Source organism: Leucopleurus acutus, assembly GCF_964270905.1.
Source record: "Leucopleurus acutus genome assembly, chromosome: Y".
NCBI lineage: Eukaryota > Metazoa > Chordata > Mammalia > Artiodactyla > Delphinidae > Leucopleurus > Leucopleurus acutus.
In genome coordinates this window covers 14,824,034-14,846,413 of record NC_139164.1, presented here as the reverse complement: position 1 = coordinate 14,846,413, position 22,380 = coordinate 14,824,034, and the positions used below count along the sequence as shown (strand labels likewise).

The window sequence follows — 22,380 nt, the reverse complement described above, 5'->3', positions numbered from 1 at the left end:
AAAGCAGAAAAATAATAGTAGAGCAGAAATCAAAGAAAATGAAAACAAGAACTCAAGACAGAAAATCAGTGAAACCAAAATCCTGTTTTTTTAAAAAATAAAGATCAGTAAAATTAATAAGACTCTAATCAGGCTAACTAACAAAAGAAGAGAAAAGACAAAAATAACAAATATCAGAAACAAAAGAGGGAACTCTTCACTAAAGATCACAGGGGCATTAAAAGGATAGTAAAGCAGCACTTGAACAATTCTATTCCCATCAATTTGAAAACTTAGAAGAAACGGACCAATTGCTGAAAACTAGAATGTTCATGCACACAACAGGAATACAAACAACATGAACAGGCCTATATCTATTTTAAAAATTGAATCGCTAATTAATAATCTTCCAAACCAGGAAGTAGTGGGCCCAGATGAGATCACTGGTAAATTCCACCAAACATTTAAGGAAGAAATTATACTAATGCTCTATAATGTCTCTCAGAGAATAGAAGCAGAAGTAATATATTTGAACTCATTTTATGTGGCCAACATTGCACTAATACCAAAACCAAAGACATCACATGAAAGATATCTACAAAAGATATCCTAATAATTCTCATAAACAAAGATCTTCAACAAAACATTAGCAAGTCAAATTCTACAATGTATAAGAAGAATTATACACCGTAACCAAGTGAGATTTATCTCAGGTATACAAAGTTGCTTCAATGTTTGAAAATCAATTAATGTAATCCATCACACCAACAGGTTAAAGCAGAAAAATCACATGATCATATCAATAGATGCAGTAAAAATATTTGAAAAAAATCTAACATTCTTTCATAATAAAAAGTCTCAGTAGATTAAGAATAGAGAGCAACTTCCTCAATTAGATAAGAAAGATCTAACGTCATACTTAACTGTGAGAATCTCAAAGCTTTCCCACTAAGATCAGGAATAAAACATGAAAATCGCTTATTAGCAGTGCTTTTCAACATTGTGCTGGACTTCCTAGCTAATGTAACAACACAACAAAAGGATATAAAAGCATATACATAAGGAAAGAAGAAATAAAACCATCTTTCCTCACAGATGACATGCTCATCCAAGTAGAAAATATTAAAGAACTGAAAAAAAAAAAAACCTCCTGGAACTAATAAGCAAGTATAGCAAGGTTGCAGCAACAAGTTAATATACCAAAGTAAATTGCTTTTGTATATAGCAGTAAGAACAAGTGGAATTTGAAATTTAAAATCCAATACCATTTACATTAGAACCCCCCAAATTAAATACTTAGGCATAAACCTAACAAAATATGTGCAAGATCCTCGTGAGGAAAACTATAAAACTCTGATGTACAAATCAAAGAAAAACTAAATAAGTGGAGGGATACTCCATACTGAATAGAAAGGCTCAATATTGTCAAGATGCCTGTTCTTCCCAACTTAATCTAAGGCAATCCCAATAAAAATCTCAGCAACTTATTTTGTGGATATCAACAAACTGATTCTAACATTTAAATGGAGAGGAAACACACCCAGAACAGCCAACACAATAATACAGAAGATTAAATTAAGAAGAATGACACTATCTAACTTCAATGTTAACTACAAAGCTACAGTAATCAACACAGTGTGGTATTGGTGAAAAAAAAGAGATAGAATAGAAACAGATCTATGGAACAGAGAGTCCAGAAATACACCCTGATCTTTGACAAAGAAGCAAAATCAATACAATGAATAAAAATAGTGTGTTCAACAAATGGTGCTGAAACAACTGGACACCTACATGCCTAAAAAAAAAAAAAAAAAAAAAAGAATGTAGATACAGCCCTTTCACCTGCCACAAAAATTAATGCAAACTGAATCACAGATCTAAATATAAAACACAAAATTATAAAATTCCTAGAAAATAACACAGAAGAAAATCTAAAAGACCCTGGGTTTGGTGTTAGGAGGAGAAAAGCTCAAGGAGATGAAATGCCCTGCAAACAAGGATCTCTTGCCAGCACTAATGTATCAGCATCTGTGTTTGTTTAAAATACTGAGAGACAGAGAGAGAGAGAGAGAGAGAGAGAGATGGGGGAGAGAGAGAGATTTTTGCTTTCTTGCAGAACATTCAGAGCAAATTTCAGCACCCAGATCTTCTTCAGAAAACCTCATGGAGCTTCTTGAGGTGTGACCGGGAGTTAAGGGAAGAATTTCCTGCCAGAACTGGAAAATTCTAATGATAACTGACGTTGGATTATTATTTTAAAGGAAAAAAGAAACTGCTACACACTTGAAACGACACAGGTGATCACAGTGATATTTATGCTGAGTCCTGGAATTTCAAGTACATTAATGGGCTTCAGCAGTTTGCAGAGTAGGTGCAAACTGCAGCAGCATCTGGGCGCTGGTTAGAAATACACATCTCTCCCAGATCGTAGGAATCAGTAACTGCAATGGGGACCTGGCACCCTGCATTTAACCTGGAAGTTTAATCCTCCAGGGGATTCTGATGCCCACTCAAGTTTGAGAAACACTAAGTGCCTTTAAAAACCACCAGCAGAAATGATCTCTAGACTCAAACACTTATTCTTCCCTACTGATTACCCTCACCGTGTGCAAGACACTCTCCTTACCCTCAGCTACAATCAAAGCTAAGGAGGATACATCTTGCCAGCTACCAATTCTCTGGTCAATATGCAAATGTATCCCTTGCAAAGCCCTATGTCCTAGTTGCCAGAACAGCAGGAAGGAAGTCAAATGAATAAAAATTGCTCATTTGGCTATTCACGGACAGCCAGTGTAAGGTTTCTCATCCTGAGCATTATTGAGTTTGGGCACATGATAATATAATTCTTTGTCTTTGGGGGCTGCCCTGTTCATTGATCATATGTTTAGCAGCATCCCTGACCTCTATGTACTAGATATGTCAGTAGAGCCACACAACAGACATTGCCACAGGGGACAAAAACACCTTTGTTGAGAATACTGGGTTAAACCAAGTGAGCTGGTTCTGGAAACTAAACTACATTGGATAGTTAAGACTATGAATTCTATAAAGGCCTAAACTATACACAGTGCCAATATCCCACAACACTTACCCACCTCCTATCTCCAGCCTATGGAAATAGAATATAGGCAGACAACCCCAGATTTCAGGCTACATTGACAGAGCCAATCCATTCTCCTACCCAAATTTAGTCATGACTGTAATCCAAAAGAATGACCCTCAGTTTGCTATACTTCTCAAAATGTTATAATCTTTCAATCTGCTGCTCAAGATTTTCATTGTTATTTTCATAACATGTGATTAAAACAAATAAAAAGTTTATTGGGTTATAAAATGCCATGGAGTCATCACAACTCTTAGTTCACAGATAACATTTGTTTTGAAAATGTGAATCTGCACAACTAAAATTAACAAAATTAACAGAAAATTTAATCATAATATAAATTTACCATTTGCTTATGTGATTTCTGAATGCATATAACGACACCCGTCTGAGCCCAGTGACACAAAAATATGCAAAACACACACCTGTTCACATAATACATCTGTAAGCTACCTCAGCTCATGTATATGCTAAGAGCCATACCTCTCTTCACAGTAAATCACAGTAACTCAGCGCTTTGATGCCTACTTCTACAAAAATTGTCAGGTCTTCCTTAATGTAAAGAATAACATATTTATTATAATATTTATGTATTTCTTATCCATTAAATGTGTAGAACTGTGCCATTTCTTTTATTAGGGTTGCATCTTGTGTGTGTCAGCCAAGTGTTTGAACGTTGTGCGTCTAACCCCATTTCTTTCATTAGCCCTGAGATTTTCGTTGCTCGTTTCTGCAGAAAGCCATGACTTGGAAGACGGGTATCCCAGTTCAGAGTCTGAACGTCTTCTGGCGCCAGAACCAGGGCACTGGAAAAGCAGCCAAAGCCCCTCCCCGTGGGCTCCTCCCCTCGGACTCCACCTTCAATCTCAGGGCAGAGACAGCAGCCCCACCTGGAAGCCTGAGTCCCAAGCTCGCTGGCAACTCCTCCTCCTGGGCTCACCTACGGACATCTCTTCCGAGAACTGCCACCCACCCCCCTGCCCCGGTCCCCGCCAGTCCCTCAAGGGCTGAGCCCGCGTCCCCTTCATCTTGTTCCCCCCAGGGTCCCGCCACTCACCCGCTCCGCGTCACCAGGCACTGGCGGAGCCCCAGCTTCCGGATGATGTCCACCACCGTCTCCATGGGGGTGTGGTCCGTGACGGTGAAAGGGCTGAGGTTCAGGAGGCGCCGCAGCTTCAGGGTCTGCGGGCTGTTGGCTGGCAGCTCAGGGGGCTCCTCGGTGAAGTACATGACCGAGTCGCTCACGATGCCCTCCTGCCTCTGTCTGGCGTTCTCTGCAATGGGCGAGCAGGACGGTGAGCCTCGCGAGACTCCCTTGCGGAGTCCCTTCCCCCACCCCATCCCACCCCATCCCACAGCAACACGCGACTTCCCTCCCCCAGCAGCCTAGAATCCCACAGAGGAGGGGCGCGGAAGGCAGACTCTACATTCTTAACGAGGAGCTTCAGCCAAACATCTGTGAAACTGGCATCTCTCTCTCTCAAGCTAATGCTGCGTGAGACCCCCCTGCTGTGACCTGATCATTCACTGCCAAAGTCTTGCAGCGCGGGCCTGACCAGGCTACTTCCTTTAGCGAAATGCACTGCTTCTGCCTGGAGGCCAGGGCGCCCAGCTGGCCCAGGGCCTGCCACCCTTGCTTTCCTGACACACCTTCACCTCATCAGGGGCTGAGGTTTGACGTGAAAAGAAACCTCACTTAGCTGCCCAATGACCTTAATACATGGTTTGGGTTTTTTTTTTTAAAAAAACTAACGTATAACTGGCCCAGATGGCATTATAAATCCTGAAAGGAACAAGAAACCAAGAGGACCATCCTAGGCTCACAGCCCAGAAACGCAGTTCAGTCTAACTATGACCCTTGGGACCAAAGAAATAACCCTAGAAAAGCTGCATTCCCCCCACCCCTTGGATCGCCTCTCTTAAATATGGGCCATTTGGTGGATTTCTCAAAGAAAGATAGTAAAACTGTTATGGTAACAATTAGCCTATTTCTATCTGTAGGCGGGCCCACGTGAAAGAAAGCTGAAGAAAAGTAGGGTAACAGGAACTCATTAGAAATACAGCTTTATGCGGTACTAGAAACCTAGGCTATTTTAAGTCACACATGAAATAAATCCATCGGTCTCAAGATATTTCTCCAAGGCGATTTTCCTTCTGTTGGAATTTTAATCTTTCTTTTGCTTCATGGGAAAAGGTTAGGGAAAATGTACAGCAAGGCTTGCCTTAAAATGGATCCTGCTTTCTATAATACATTTTTTTTTTTTTTGCCTTCTCAAAGACTACTATTCACCTATATTGTTCTTTGAAAAATAAAATTCTAACTGCTGGCTCTAAAGCTATTTATTGCAACAGAGTACTCTAATGGAAAACTGGCAGAATTCGGGGTCAGACTGAGTTTGAAAAAGGGTCTCTGTTTAAAAGGGGAACAGAGGGCCCGCTGGGCAAATGCCTGCACAGTATGTGGGTCAGGTTCAATCGAGTTACATCAGATGGAGTACGATTCAACCACAAATACCAGATGACACTGATGCACAACATGCTTTCAGCCGTAGGTGCCACACAGTACACACTGCATTTCTCTCCTAAATCGAGATGGCTCTGTCCTGAAATGCTAAGGTGGGCGGCAAACAGTCAACACACACTTATCGCCCATTTTCATAGACCGACTGATTCTCTAAAAGTCCCATGCAACAGGAATCCCATCTATTTCAACAATCCAGTTGAACATCAGGATTGGATCAAGCCACAAAACCCCATCAAGAACTGATCACATGGATTTGCTGAGCCCCCTCATAAAACCAAACACAACCTAGCCAACCGTCAATTCACTTGGTGAAATGAATAACAAGCTTCTATTGCCTCTGAATCTACCGATTGAGTTAGAAGCCCTGATGCGAACAGCACCTAGCTCCGTGAATTCTTGATCAGCACTGCAATCCCAGTGCCTGCACAATGCCGAGAATACAGCAGACACAAGACAGGTATCTGCCAAGTGCACACATGCGTCAGTCAACCAACAAGTGGATGAACGAGTAGGTAGGTCTACTGAACGTCGGTGTCCTTGGCTCTGCCTGTCACGTAGAACAGAGCCTATCTCACAAAGGAGGCATTAGGAAGGAAAGCCCTGAGCTATCCACTGCCAAACAAGAATCAAAGGCGACAGCTGGGGTCAGAGCCAGAGACCTGAGCAGCACTCCTTGGTACTCCAAGAGTACCAGCTGTGGCTCTCTCCAGAAGGGCTCTCTGTGAGGCCACTAAGACCTATCTTAAAGACCTATCTTAAGACCTATCTTAAAGCCTTGATTGAACTTTGGGCGTGGAGGTACGACGCACAGCCAAAAGCTGGTGAATGGAAGAATCAGCAAGAAAGGTCTCCTCACCTCTCTACTGGGGGAACCATCTACTCCCACTTTGGACAAGAAATCATCTGTCACCAAAATGCCTGCAACAAACTCCAGCATGAAAGTTCACAGAGGGCAGAGCCTGGCTGCTGTCATCACTGTGCTCCCAGCTCCCGGGACAGCACCAGCACATGGTGGATGCTACACGAAATATTTCCTGTACGAAAGGGTAAACCAAGCCCTCACCCAGCACATGATCCAGTGCTATGAGAGCATAGGCTCCCAGACCCCAGGGACTCATGGGAACCTGTTAGAAAAGAAGCCAAAAAAAAAAAAAAAAAAGATAGCCCAACATTACATGTGTAAAAGGCCTAAAAGATAAGAAAAGCGCTAAATATTAACCACAGCCTTCTACGGTGTTGAAAATGTGGGCACCTTTTTAATTTTCTCTTTTGCTTCTGATTTCCCCAACATTCTGAGTATTACTTTTACTTTAAAAAATGTAATAAACTTCATTTTTGTTGTAAAGATCATTTTGTTACATCTAAACTTTTGTTAGCCCCTAAACTTTTTTAAATTGTTGTTAGTATTGGGGGTCTGCCGTTCTATTCTACCACAACTACCATCAGTGGCTGCAGCTCCTGAAAAATGATGTACCTTTTACGAGTGCCTGTTAAGGTCATTCAACCTGACATTCCACTTGCTAGCAGCAGTACGATCATAAGGCCAGGTGCAGGGAGGGTAATGAGGAAAGTGTTGATAAAGTGAATTCCACAAACTGTGATAGGCCAAGAAATTTTAAAAGACTGGAAATAATCACATATCCAGTAAGTGATTACAATGGCTTTAGAGCAATGGTTCTCAACTGGGAGTAATTCTGCCTCCACCCTCAGGGTACACTTGGCAATATCCAGAGACATTTTGGGGTCTCATAAGTGGGGGGATGGGGTTGCTACTGACATCTAGTGGGTAGAGACCAGGGATGATCGTACAGTGCACAGGACAGCCCCTCTCAACAAAGAATGATCCAGCCCCAATGTTAATGGCGTTAAGGTTGAGAAACTCTAACCATGTTTTTAGAGGGGTAGTACGTTATCATCCTGTTCGTTCAAAATGCTTCCATAGGGACTTCCCTGGAGGCGCAGTGGTTAAGAATCTACCTGCCAATGAAGGGGACAAGGGTTTGATCCCTGGTCCGGGAAGATCCCACATGCCGCGGAGCAACTGAGCCTGTGCGCCACAAAAACTGAGCGTGCACTCTAGAGCCTGAGAGCCACAACTACAGAGCCTGCATGCCTAGAGCCTGTGCTCCACAACGAGAGAAGCCACTGCAATGAGAAGCCAGCGCCCTGCAACGAAGAGTAGCCCCCGCTCATCGCAACCAGAGAAAGCCCGCGTGCAGCAATGAAGACCCAGTGCAGCCAATAATAAATTAATTTTTAAAAAGAAAGAAAAAATAATGCTTCCATAGATAAACAACACAGTCCTACTGTATAGCACAGGGAACTATATTCAATATCCTGTGATAAACCATAACGGAAAAGAATATTAAAAAGAATGAATGTAATCTATATGCATAACTGAATCACTTTGCTGTACAGCAGAAATTAACACATTGTAAATCCACTCCACTTCAGTAAAAAAGTCAAAATAAAAAAAATCTTTTTTAATTTTAAAAAAGTTTAGGCAGATGCCAGACATCAAAGGTTAAAAACATGCTTCCATAAAACAGACGTAATTGACAAGAAAGGTTAAAATGGAAAATTAGAAGCAACTATAGTGGTGGTCAGTACAAAGGTGATGTGGTAAAAAAGTAAAAACTATTTAGAAGAAAAGGCAGATGATTTTCTGACAAGTTATAGTTTATAAGACATGCAGAAGTCCCTCTGCATGTATTTTTTCATCCCCAGCAGAAAGAAGCAGATGCCACCACTGTTCTCCACGGCCTAGCCCCATCATTAACAAACAGCTCTCCCAGGAAGAAACTTTTTTATCCCTAAAGAACCCGTCCAACAGATCTGACACGCATCTTGTTGTTCAGTTCTGGACATGGATCCCTTTCTGCAAGTGGGCCTCTTCCACATGCTGGAGAATCACCATCAAATCATCCACCAGGCGAAAAAAATGAGAGTTCCCTTAACTCTGGCCCATGACTCTAACTTTCCATCCCTTTAATCATCTTTGCAGCTTCCCACTGAGTCCTTTCTGGATCCAGCCTCACTTAACTGTGGAACTCAAGACTAGAGGAGCCTGAGCCTGCTGAGCACAGAAAGAGCCTCGTGCTTGCAGAGATCACCAAGAGGTAAAGTCCCATCTACCAGGAACTTGAACAAGGGCCACATATGGCCCTACGTGTGAGTACGTGATGGTGAAAGGGCCACGTTTCCGAGGTGCTGTGACTAATGGCTCTCCAGCAAAGACAACAGCTATGGTTTGGCATTCCAGAGATAGACTGAAAAGACATTTTCAGCTTCACGGGAGCAACTGACACCTTTTTAAACATGACACATGCGACAAAAATCTTTGCCTCACTTACTATTCTTTTCTTATCTTGGATCTATGTAAAATCTCTGCTTCTCAGTCCCCTGAAAGGGAAATTGGCATGGGATCGTTACTAGCTAAATGCTTACGTCCTATTTCTATATTCACAAAAGGGCGTCTAAGTCTGCAAATACAGGTAATGAATTTCTCCACCGGAGTACAGGACTTTTCTATATCCACGGAGCAGGAAAACAGCTTTTCTCACTGCTCACAGCCAAACACTCCTTGCTTTGCCGCAAACCATGTAAATGGCAGCTTCCACACTCTTAACAGTGTGATGTAAAGCATAAAGGTATTATTTACATCGCGTGTTGCCTCTTCAGACATTCCAAACATAGCTTCTAGGAGGGCACTGGGTTGGCAAGCTTAAATTTCTTCTCTAACCGGCTGATGACAATTACTGCTTCCCACTTGATTGCAGTAATGGGTTTCAGCAAAATTAGTAAGCTCTCTCTTAGCAGGTGTGCCTGGAGCTACACAATAGGTAATGGATTCCGTGACATTTATTACTAGAGTGTTTAAATTTCAACCTTTGCTTAAAAGATTTTAAGGATTGAATAAATTTTTAAACCCTGCTGATTACATTAATTTAAAACAAACCCAAACTAGGCTTCCCTGGTGGCGCAGTGGTTGAGAGTCCGCCTGCCGATGCAGGGTACACGGGTTTGTGTCCCGGTCCGGGAAGATCCCACATGCCGCGGAGTGGCTGGGCCTGTGAGCCATGGCCACTGGGCCTGTGCGTCCAGAGCCTGTGCTCCGCAACGGGAGAGGCCACAACAGTGAGAAGCCTGCGTACTGCAAAAAAAAAAAAAAAAAAAAAAAAAAACCGTACTATACAGCTTTTTAAAAGAAAATCTCATTATTCATAAGGCAATGGTCATGCCTAAAGGCACCTACCTGTTAAGCAACAGGACGTATAATAAAGAGACGCATCATGGAGCACTTGAAGCACAAAGGTACTTTCGTGTCTAAAACATAAAATCAACTGTTGCTTTGGGGGAGGGAAATATGTTTGAGCAACAAGCTAAAATTCGAGGCTATATAGCTCATTTAAACTTATTTTTATAAAGCCTTTGATGAAGATACTTTAAAAACATTTTACAAGCTACTTAACAGAGCGAAGAGGTTTTAGAAACTCAAAGGGCGAGCCTAAGAAATAGTTAACAAAGGGCAGGGATAAGCTAAGGTGTGTTCCCGGTGGGGCGTTCTACCATCATACCTGAAAAAGTGCCCCTTCCACAAATGTCGTGGAAGTACAGTCATCAAGGGCACACGTGAGCCATGTCATGGGCCCCGGTGTACCGTGAGATGCAGAGGTGCTGAGCCAGAGGGCATTAGTGTTTACCATGCACCGCGGATGCGCTCTGCAGCTCCCTGCCCCCGCTGCATCAGGAAGTCCGGAGGGACCACCCTGGGGGAGCCCCGCTAAGATCTGCTGTCCCTCCCTCCTGGGCCTAGTAAGAAAACAAAGAGTTTATTTAACTCTTCTCCCATAACTCTGATTTTTCCATTCCCACTGGGTCTTGTTTGAGTCCTCATTTTGATAAAGTCCTTGATGAAGATAATTTCAAAATATTTACAAAGCTGTTTATAAACTTTTTTTAACATTGGGAAAAAGTTTCAGGAATTCAAAGGGAGTGCCTTATAAATAGTTAACAAAGAACAGGGATAAGCAAAAGGTTGTCTGGCCAAGGTATATTCCCAGGGGAGCATTTCACCATTATACCTCGACACGTCCCAGTGGCAAAATTCATAAATATTCTTGAAGATGACATACACAGTAAAATCAAGTGCACACATAAGCCATGTCATGGGCTACAGCCTACCCTGAAATGATGTGATAGTGAGGAGGATCTCATTTGCTGGTCCCTGCCCCCTCTCCACCTGGAGAAAATCCTCTAAGAGTCACTGCTCCTCCCTGCCTGGTCCTTCAAAGACTCACACCCAGGCCTCTGTCTGTGGAATTCTCCTACGTCCCGCTCCCCTTCCAAGGCGCTCATCCCTGGGCCAACGGGAGCCCCGGGCTTCTCTGAGCCACCCATGTCGGGAACATCCAGCTGGGCATCATCCCCTCTCTGCTCTCCCAACTCAACAGCCTGCCCCTCAGCCCAGCTGATCCAGTTAGCGCATGAGGAGGAAAAGCATCCCACGGAACTGACTGGACCCACGTGGGTCTCTAACTGATGGCACCAGACATCGTCGCAAAGTGAAGGGCTTGAGCGGTGCCAAGGGAGGCGTCTGAGGCAAAGGGCCCAGCATCTGAGTCAGTCAGCCTGCCTGGAAGTCTGTCTCTGCAAGCAGCTGGCCTGGCCAGCCCAAGCTCTCCCACCGCTTCCTGCTGCGCTTCGCCCAGCAAGTCCCTAAAAGGCGGAGCGCGTGTGTCCTAGCGGGAGCGGCCCAGGGGGCTGCTTGCAAATGTGGTGCTCAGTGTCCAGCCAAGAATGCCTCCGACAAGACACTGTCCCTCACGGTGTGACTTGGGGGCAGCAGCAGCAGCATTGAGAGGGAGCTCGGGAGAAATGCAGAGTCTCGGGTCCCACCCCAGACCTACAGCATTCTGGCCAGACGCCCAGGTGAAACGAATAAGCATTAAAGCGTGAGAGACCCTGGGCTGAAGCCCTCCGACCCTCGTCCACTCTCTCGAACCTCTTTGAGAATGTCAGGGCACAGAGGTGCCATTCGTCTCCGTGAAACGTGAGCCTCCCTGCTTTACTCACTTATGACAGGAATCAGCTCCCTCCTCTGGGCGAACCCGATGAGGCGCTCCGAGTCCCTGGAGACGACCAGACCACGGGGAAGCCGTTGTAGTCCATCTCCTTGATGAGTGTCTCCACGTCCTCGACGGTCCTGCTGCCCTGGGTGAGCACAGACAGCGGCGGCTTCCCCCGCATTGGCCGCATGACGTCGAGGGCCAGCGTGCGGTGGGTGAACTCGTCCTTCACATCCAGGAACAGGTACCCATTTAAGTAGATGTGGGCCTCGCAGATGCCTTCCTTCCCAAAGGCATCAGCCACCCACTTGCTGGTCACGGCTGCCACCATCATGGGCACGATGTACTCGAGACCACCCGTCCATTCAAACACGATGATCACCAATGACACCGTCATCCTGGTAACTCCACCTGCAACCAAAGGGAGGAATGAAATTGCAGGACTCGACTCCACACCTGCAAGAGGACATGAACTGTGGAAACCGAGAAGCCGGCTCTACCGTCCCGGCACCTGTTCTACTGAGACAGTCCAACACGGCGCCCAGGCTCGGACCTCTGGGCCAGAGGCCAGACTCGGTAAACAAAGCCTTGCATCAGGAGCCGTAAGTCAACATCTCCCTGAGGGGCTCTTCTCCCATGAGGGACAGTGAGTTGTCTATTCACCCAGGACAACACGCCTTGCTTTTTGGTGAGTGGAGCCTACTTGGGCCCTGCAGGTTTCTGACTCAGCAAGCATCGCTCTCTACCAGAACCCATCGAGCTGGAAAATTGCAGAGACTATCCACTATTGTGGATGGTACAGCTGCAAGCGCGCGCACGTGCGCGCGCACACACACACACACACACACACACACACACACACACACACACACACACATACAGCGCCTAGGCAGGCGACAGCTCCCACCATGGCATAGAGCCCTGGGGTGACGCAGTCTGCTCCGGGCCTGCACCAATCCCTAAAGATGATCCAGTCATGGTGACAGTAAGCCAATTGCTCCACGCCAATTCCCACCATCCTACCTGCCATGGCCCCCACTGCCATGCTGGGGATGAAGAGACTGGACGGGATCTGCGGGGAGCACAAGGGAAAGAAGCATGAGGGAAGGGGGCCCCGTTCCCACCGCCCTGCCGCCGGGAAACTCAGGCCCCCCTCGACAAGCTTGCATTTTGCTTCGGTCTTCAAAGGAAGGGCAACGCTTCAAAGCATGGGTCACCTGGGCAACCATGGGACCAGTGATTTCACCTGCTTGGTCGTATCTACTGTGACTTGGAGAAAATGCAATTTTACACTTTCATTTCACCTTCAAAAGCTGGCCTAGTTTGCCTGCTGTGGATAAAAGAATGATAAGCCCCACTGAAAATTACATTCAAACTGCACATGTGTCACTTGAGATACTCACCACTTTCTCTCTCTCCTCACATGTCATTCAGATTAGCTTTTAAAATTAAATGTCAAGCCACAGCATGAAAATGGAAAAGCAAGGCCTCAACTGTTCACAGGTCAAAGAAAGAAGCTAAAAGCATCAGTGTAGCTGCCCTGCATCTTCTAAAAACCTTGGCACAGACTTACTGCCCTCTTGTATGTACAGTGGCCAAACACCTGTCAGAGAGAGATGGGGGGGGCAGGTCCGTCTTCCTAACAAATTCCATTTTCCGAAAAGTATTCTGAATATTTTCAAGCCAGGCTAGATGCAGCAAAGAAATAGACATTGAAACTGAAAGGCCTTGGTAATAGTGTGTTTTATATTTGCTGTGTGAAAAACATGTTCATTCCTCTAGTGATCAGACATGTGCTACAGAACAGACTTGACTCTGTTCGTGGAGACCGCATGTGACCGCCGATCCTGACTGGGAGCTGCATTTATGTCACCCCTACCCACCCCCACCCCCCAGCTGTCATCAATCTGAGGATGCAAGTGGATCTTTACCCAAATTCAAGTTAAGTTTGGATCCTGGGGTGTGATTTCCAGAGTGTGAGACATTCCTGAGGAAATTGTTCCTTTCTGAGCACCCCTTATCCCCCCCATCATTTAATCCCCTGTACCTTCACAGCAGACTTCTCCCAGCAGGAACCATAAGAAAATAAATCCCTTTGCATCAGACGTCACCTAGTTAATAACGTTCATCCTTCCTTGTTCTTCAAGCAAAAATTCAGGTTTGTGTTTGACCACTGCACCCAAGTGCACAGCTTCTCAGGCTTTTTTTAATATTTATTTATTTATATTTATTTATTTACTTTGGCTGTGTCGGGTCTCAGTTGCGGTACGCAGGATCTTTCGTTGCTGCGCGCAGGCTTCTCTCTAGTTGTGGCATGGGGGCTCCAGATCGCGTGGGCTCTGTAGTCTGTGGCAGGCGGGCTTAGTTGCCCCTCGGCATGTGGAATCTTAGTTACCACTAGGGATTGAACCCATGTCGCCTGCATTGGAAGGCAGATTCTCAACCACTGGACCACGAGGGAAGTGCCTAGACTTTTTTTTTTTTTTTAATTCGTAAGAATACCACAAAAAGCAACAGTCATGGAATACAAGGGGGTTCTGGAGGGTTCCCAGTGTTCTGCTCCTGACCCTGGGTGCTGGTCACACAAGTGTGTATGTTTTGTGAGAATTCACCAAGCTGTACACGTCTCCATATGAATGATATACTCCAAGCCTTAGCTTCTTCACTTGTAAAATGGGGTTATAAATCTCTATTCCATAGGCTTGCTGTTTATCAAAAGCGTTGTTTCTTGTTGATTAAAAGAATGTCAAGTGCCCTGCGCATAAGAACGTTCAATAAGGTCACCTCCCCTTTTCCCCTCGTCACAATCTTATTCTGGGGAGTAGGGTGCTATCCCCAGAAGTACAAAGGTTGCCTCCCTCCCCTGACACCTTCCCTCCCCTTCACTTACCTTCATGCCAAAGGTAAATATGGTATTGATGATTTTGAAGATCAGCGCCAGGGCCAGCTGCCACATGGCTGTGTAAACCCTGACCCCGGCTGGGCGGTCGGGGATGTCGTCCACAGGCCACGTCATGTTGGGGTCATTGATGTAGTCACAGAGCTGGGAGGACTCGAGGGCCCCGCAGTCATTGAAGAGCTCGGATAAGAGCTCACTCGTGCTGCGGCGTGTGTAGGGGTTGGGGTAGGCGACGATGGCAGTGATGGCGGTCACCGCGATGACCTCCAGCACCGGGTACTTCCCCAGCTTGGTGGTTTTGCGCCTCCTGCACCAGGCGATGTTGCAGCAGATGAAGAGGTTCCCCACAAGCCCCTGAAGACCCCAAGCAGGATGAAGGGGAAGAGCTCGGCCATGTACTAGGGCGTGTGATACTCCACGTAAAAGAGGACAAGGTGGCTGTTCCCAAAGGGATCGATGGATCGCAGCGTGAAGGCTGCCACCAGGCCCACAAAAAAGGACCGCCACAAGGTCTTTAAGGGAAAGTAGTAGCTGACCTGCGACCAACGAACAGGTGGAAAATCAGAGACTGGTGGAAGAAAGAGCTGCCCTGAGCCCCAGCCCCTGATCAGCAGCCACCTGCTGGCATAGGCCACAAAGTCACACTCAAGACCAAAGATGGGCACTTCCTCAACCTAGGTGTGAGTATGGCCCAAATGCACTAACAAAGATATTTAAAGGACTCTATGTCTAAAATTGGAACGGATACTAGTCAAGGTGTGTTTGAGCTATTTTTTATGAGAAATGAGAACACTTCATCATAATTCTGTTTATGGCACAGAGACCCTCCTAAAAGAAAAGAAACCTCTGATTTGATTCTCCAGGCAACAGATCATGGGTTGAAACCCCTGGCCCAGCAAACGTATCTGGAGGGCACATGAGTTAAGAATGGTTTGTACATTTTTAAATGGTTGGGGAAAGAGAATTATTTTGTGACATGTGAAATATTCAAAAGAACAAGACTTAGTGACAAGTGGTAATGATATAAAATCCAAACTTCAGCATCCGTAAGGAAGGTCTTGTGGGAAGGCAGCCACGCCGCGCACGTGCGTGTTGTCTGCGGCACCCTCCACGCTACAAGGGCAGAGCCCAGTGGTTGCGACCGAGCCCTGAGACCCGTAAAGCCTAAAATATTTGCTACCGGGCCCTTTACAGACAACGTGGGCCAACTGCTGGACTAGATCCATTTGCGTTGCAAAACATAAAAATGCTTCATTGTGTTGTTTATGAAAACAAGAGAGGAGACTGCAAATCTCCCCCAGAAATCACACTGGCACGTTTTCAACAGGACTCGAAAACACGTATTTCATGGCGAACACTGCGGCTCCTTAATGAGCTGCAGGAATCTCTCAATCCTCCTTCGCATCTAGTCCTCAGAGGGCTAGAGAGGGAAGCCTCCTGCCGCCCCGACCCCCCATGTGTTCCTCGGCGCTCAGAACCACGGGGCCCTCCAGAGCCCACGCTCACCTCTTCCAGACTGAAAAGCACACCCCCGATCGGAGCACCAAAGGCGACAGAGACCCCAGCAGCGGCCGCAGCTGACAGCACCTGCGAAGCAAAGAGCTCCCCGTCAGCCCGAGGCCTTTCCGGCAAATCAGCGGGTACTGGTGAGCCCGGAGAGGGTGGGAGGGCGCTTCATCCTGCACCTGCTCACCTCGCGCCTCTTGCCCTCGTTCTTGCTGTACTTGGAGAAGAGGCTGCTGAAGAAGTTGCCACAGCAGCATGCCACGTGCACCAGCGGCCCTTCCTTGCCAATGCTCAGGCCCGAGGACACCACCAGCACCAGGGTGACAGTCTTGATCAGCAGGGTCCACTTGCCCCAGTAGCCCCTGATGATGAAGCCCCTCAAGATGGTCTTTATCTGAAACACAGGATGGAGAACGATAGGGAGTGAGCCGCTTCAGCACCACGGCTAGGAAAGTAACCTCTCCCTCCTCTGAGAAGCATCTTTCAAACTGAGATTCACTAATCATACGGAGGACAGGCTGCTTTAGTTGTTAATTTAGCTATAATTTTATATTGAGAATTTATATTAATGCCTAATTTTATATATTAATGGAACCCTGAAACAATTTCAATGCATAGTAAATCTTAATAAGTCCGAGAGTAATGAGAGATCATAATGAGAACTGAATAAATAATTATCAGAGTCTCATTTTATTTATGGCATTTATCCTGTGCATTTTACCCTCTGTTGTGTTGAAAATTGATTTTAACTGTTCTGTATCTATTGATTTTAACTGTTAATTTTTCACTACTGAAAGATGGCCAAGATAAAGGGACATCTGGCTGGATATGTGACAAAGCAAATACAACAAAGTATCAATTGAACTTTAGATCAGGGTCGGCAAACTATGGCCCATGGGCCAAATCCAGCCGACGGCCTGTTGTGTATGGCACAAGACAGAGATCTTGATAGAGATCTGTTTCTTAATTCAAGGACAAAGACCAACAGTGAGCGAGCCTGTGGGCATCCATTCGAAAGAACTCACTAAGATCCTTCCTAGAGAACACAAGTGAGGGCTTCCAGCTCTACAATCAGATGGTATTTCTTAAACTAGCCTTTAACTAAAGGCAGACAAACTAGCAGTGGTTAAACTGGTCTTTAACTAGTGCTAGTGGGCCTATTTGAGCCTGTGCTCTGGGGATCTCAGATCCCTTTACTTAAGGGACGTTTTAGTATGCCTGCCACTATCCTGCCCTTTTGTGTTGCCTAGAATAAAATTATCTATAATTTTTTGTCAGTTAGTTAATATGGATTTGGACCCCAGGGTACAGCTGAAGAGCGTAACACCATTTAGAAAATTACAAGCTTCTAAATTACCTGAGCCTTTGCCAGCCATGACATGTGGTGAATTGAACAATGTAAGAGGTATTTTGTAATTCTCTAAAATGACTTTATAAAATTGTCATGATCAAACTAGGGACTAAAGAAGGCAAATTCATTCCCAGTAGATGCCAAAATCCAATCGCTTGCTTTAATTTGGATCAACAGAGACTGAATCAAGCAGGGCTTTAGGGCGATGTATTGCAGCACATTTGTGACTTGATGGTGGTAACTTTAAAACCTCTCTGGCAAATAAATATTTGTGAGAGAGTTCACATTGTATAGAACTGAAACATCAACTCAAAGTAAGTTCTAGGGGGGCATGATTACTTTTTTTTCCTTCATTTTATTTATTTGGCTGCTTTGGGTCTTCGTTGCTGCGTGCGGGCTTTCTCTAGTTGCAGTGAGCGGGGGCTAGTCTTTGTTGCAGTGGCGTCTCTTGTTGCGGAGCATGGGTTCTAGGCGCATGGGTTTCAGTAGTTGTGGCACATGGGCTCAGTAGTTGTGGCTCGCGGGCTTTAGAGTGCAGGCTCAGTAGTTGTGATGCACGGGCTTAGTTGCTCCACGGCATGTAGGATCTTCCCGGACCAGGGCTCAAACCCATGTCCCCTGCACAGGCAGGCGGACTCTCAACCACTGCGCCTCCAGGGAAGCCCCTGGCAGGTAGATTCTTAACCACTGTGCCACCAGGCAAGTCCGTAGGAGGACGTGATTTCTTATACGGTCCACAGTGGTTCTATGAATGAAGCAGACAATAGTAGAGTCATCCTTGCCCAGTTCGTTCTAAGTTCTGAAGCCCAAGAACTAGTGTGGACTTTTAAATGTGCTTTGTAGAGCTAATACAAGACCATTTATTACACAGAAAAGAAATGGTCTCTAAATTTGTGGGGTTTTTTTAATGTTTCAAAGGAATTTTTGACACTGGCTGGGACCTGGGACCCTTTGCTGCAATGCTGCAATGCTTGTACCTGGACAAACATCTAGCAACAAAATACAGAGAAATTATAAGGGACTAAAAGTAACTGCATGCATGCCCGGTTGGGGCAAATTCTGGACAACAAGATACAAAGAGACCAAAAAGCCCCACTGCCACTTCTGAAGAGCCAGGAGCAAAAGCAGGGCACTACGCATGCCCGCTGCACTCAACACCACCAAAGGGGTGGGCAGACCCCCTAAGCCTCCCCTCTGGCCGGACCCCTGGACACACCCCTCCCCTCACCACATATCAGGAACCAGCTCGCCCTGCCCCCCAGCAAGTAAGCCAGCAAGGGCACATGTTACTTGTTCTCCCTCCCTCCCTGCTGCAGCTCTGGCCCCAATAAAGCCTTGCCTGAATTTCTTGCCTGGCCTCTGATCACATTCTATTGATTAAGGAGGTCAAGAACCCTGGTCAGTAACGTTGTCATCCAAAGTAATCTAAATGTTTCAGAAGCAAACATTATAAAGGATGAGTGATTTTTAACCTGTGTAGAAGTGCACTGCCTTCAAAGTTTGTTCAGACACTGCACACCAGGAACAGCTTACAGCAGATCACCTCCTACGATGGGAAGTGTATTTTCTAAAGATCTCATTTAGTATCTTTCCTGAAGTGAAGAATAGCCCTGTATCTCAAACTGAGTAGAGCTGTTTGCATAGTTGGTTGGGTTTTAACTGAAAAGACATTCTTTATATCCAGGAACTACTTATTTGCACTTACTTTTCACTCTGCCCCTCTCCTCCAAGAACTGGGGTAGGTATTGCACCCTTAGGTTAGGAATTTCAAGCTCTACTATAATAACAGGGAAAATTTTCTACTACTGAATCATAATAACCAAAGCTTAATTATGAAATCTCCACTGGGCTCCTGGTACTTGAAAAGATTATTGTGAACTCTTTTATAAATAGAGACATGAACCTGTTACATATTATATGCGGCTGAAAGCATATTCATGTACCCACTACCAAGTTTAGGACAGAAGAGCAGGTACCTTTGAAAGCCCTGTTTGCTTCCTCAGTGGAACCTTCCTCCTCCCGCCTCCAATCATTCCCTTGCCTTTCTCTATAGCTTTAGCACATATGTGTATCACTAAACAGTATGCTTGTTTCATTTGGGCTGTTTTAGGGACTCTACATAAATAGATTCACACTTTATTTAGATATTCTTCTGCAACTTACTTTTTTCACTTGATACCGCTTTTATGAGTTTTATCCACGTCAGTGTGTTCCTTGTGCTTTGTCACACAGGAAACAATGCTCAACTCAGTAGTTTATTCCTTTTGAGTTCAGCTGTCACAAATAAAGATGCCCGCTTTGGACAAAGACCAGGTCCAGCCAGCCCCTCCCAGATAGAGTTCCCTGTCTGTCTGTGAGCTAAGCCACGCATCTCTGGTTCTTGGAAAGGGAAGATGGGATTGCCCCCACATCTTTTATTGCTGCTTTAAATTCCCCACCAGTTCCCCACTGGCCATCTCCTTATTTTCATAGGCGGCTTGAGTCGAAAAGCGCCTGCTGTTGGGCATTGCGATCAGAAACCAAGATGCCAACAGTAATCTGTTCTTTTTAGTGTCCCAGGTGCCTTCGGTCTTCGATATCCAATAAAACGCAGTCAGTTCTGCCTGAACACTTGTTTGCAAAACCCAAATTTGTTCCAGTGTCATTCATGCGTCAGGGCAGAACTTGAGCATAATGCCAATTTCACACCTGTTTCTGCACAATTTCATCTGGGAGAAACACAAGGCGGAAAACTGCAGCTGCGAATCGAGCCGTGCAGGGCTACACAAAATGCACACAGGCACACGTCTCAGACGACTCCCAGCTCACGCATGCACTAGGGGAGTATTCACACGTTTCTTAACCATTTAATGTGTGTCTAACTCTGCTACTGCTTTTATGAGGTTCCCATCTTTTTCATGTGTCACCAGTGAAGTTTCTGAGTGCTGTGCCCCTCGCCCCATCTTCCCCACAAGCTCTGTGGTTTTGATGATGCAGTTTTGTGATTTTTAGGAATGCATATGGTGCCTTAGAGCAGCAGTGGCTGTACCGAGGAAACAGGATGGTATTGCAGCTTATTTTTCAGGCTCCTGCAGCAACATGCTCATATAAACCATCCAAAGTTCAGCATGAAATAGTCTTTTTTTTTTTAATCTTTTCCTGGATCAAGACAATGTTGAGCTTTCCTTTCGATGATCCTTCAATTACCCCAGCCCTTTGCATGAACTGCCCAGACCAGCGGCGGTGCTGGCGACACCACCAAAGAGTGTGGGTGCACTGCCATGACCGCTCACATCTTTATCGACTCGGCATCTCCGCCGTCTATGGGCGCTGCTGAAGCACCGACTTGAAGGAGAATGGAACAGCAATGATTAGAATGATCACCTAAGAGCTTTTAAAATGATTTCTGGCTAAAAGTTTTACTATGTGGGCTTTTCGGGAATTTGCTCAAGCATCGTTATTCTAACCCAGCAGATCTCCTTGGTTTGAAGTTTGGTCTTGGGCATTCCTCCTGGTCGATGAGGTCACTTCCATCATACTCTGGTTATAAGAAAGTGCTGAAAAATATTTAGAAGAACTCTGAACCCACAAGGGTGCATTCACGGCACATGTACTGAACGTGGAATTCATTTTTTAAAGATTGCTATTACCCTGTCACCATAAGAGCAAAACGTGGTGAGGGAGTCTACTCATCAGTAAGCTTTCTGAGCAGTAAACCTCCACTGTTGTCCTCTTTCACGTTCTACCACAGACGCACTTATGAGTTACTAGAGTGCCACGTTTGTGTGTGTGGTTGATGGACTCTGACTCCACAGGCTTTAAGAGTTATGCCTGGTTTGTAAAGACAAGAATTTAAGCATCTGAGAAGCAACAGAGCATAAAGCCAGACAGCTGAATTCGACTCCCAGCTCACCGGCTTAGTGACCTTGGGCAAGTTACTTAACCTCTCTGTGCTTCAGTTTCCCCAACTGTCAAATGAAGAATAACAGTACCTACCTCATAGGTTCCCTGTGAGGACTAAATGAGTGAACAGATGTCCAATGCTTGGAACCATGCTTAGCACAGAAGTGCCACATAAGCATTTGCTATTCTTATTACTGGCACAAAAGAAATTCATTCAGCCCCCACTCACCTCGGGTATACCAGAGCCACAGGCGTATGGTGCAAATACTCGTACCAGGGAGACGGCCAAAAACGCAAACAGCAACGCCCACAGGATGTACATTAGGTAATTCAGAATGTAAGCGCTGGTACCCTAAACGAGACACAGAACAAGAAAGAACACGTGAGCCACCGCAGAACCGAGCGACGCACCTGCCCCTCCACCAGGCAGCTTCTCTCCGGGTCCTGTGTCAGCGAAGAGGCAGGGTTGGCTTTATCAGCTGCTGCTATTGCTGCAGTCGGTTCACACACACAGCGCTGGCTGCTTCTCCGGGAGCTGTGTACACACACCTTCTACCAGGTGAGATCTCAGCAGTCATAGAAACTGTGAATGAGGCTTGGTTTTAATGGCTCCGGGCCCTCAAGTTAATGAAAGGTGTAAGAGAAAATTCTGCCTTCGAGCCCCGGGAAGGTTTGTTTGGTCTCGTGTATGGTGGATCAGCCTCTTTGCTTTCATGAAGGCCACATCCGTGCCACAGCACGCAGCTGCCCTGCCAGTGAGGAAGTGTGGGAACTGCATTTTAGAATACTGCTACCCAGATGTGGTCCCTGGACCTGGGCGTGGGCTGGAAATGCAGAGTCTCAGGCACCGCCCCAATAGTTCAAATTATCTGATGTGTGGGGAACATTTTCTGAACCAAATACACAGTCTGGGGTCTCTGAGGCTGAGGACCTGGTCTGTGGGCAGAGACCACAATTCTCCAGGCCTCAGCTTCTTGCCACCATCTGGATGCCGCACGTGATGCAGAGGGAAAGTGAGGGCACCTACAAGCCAGGCTGTGGGCACGGCTACACGTGTGCCTGTAAAAC

General features: G+C 45.8%; 1 protein-coding gene across 1 annotated transcript in view; it reads right to left on the bottom strand.

Annotated features, from left to right (window-relative positions):
- Window positions 1–4,135: 4,135 nt before the first annotated feature.
- LOC309978880 (H(+)/Cl(-) exchange transporter 4-like) overlaps window positions 4,136–22,380 on the bottom strand; it is a gene marked incomplete at its 3' end in the record, with an annotated part of 71,029 nt that continues 52,784 nt past the window's right edge. Inside the window, 10 exon segments of the mRNA XM_082865540.1 lie at window positions 4,136–4,356; window positions 11,682–11,751; window positions 11,754–12,072; window positions 12,547–12,746; window positions 14,565–14,911; window positions 14,914–14,971; window positions 14,975–15,109; window positions 16,080–16,160; window positions 16,267–16,473; window positions 21,542–21,664. Coding sequence (XP_082721666.1) covers window positions 4,136–4,356; window positions 11,682–11,751; window positions 11,754–12,072; window positions 12,547–12,746; window positions 14,565–14,911; window positions 14,914–14,971; window positions 14,975–15,109; window positions 16,080–16,160; window positions 16,267–16,473; window positions 21,542–21,664 — 1,761 coding nt within the window.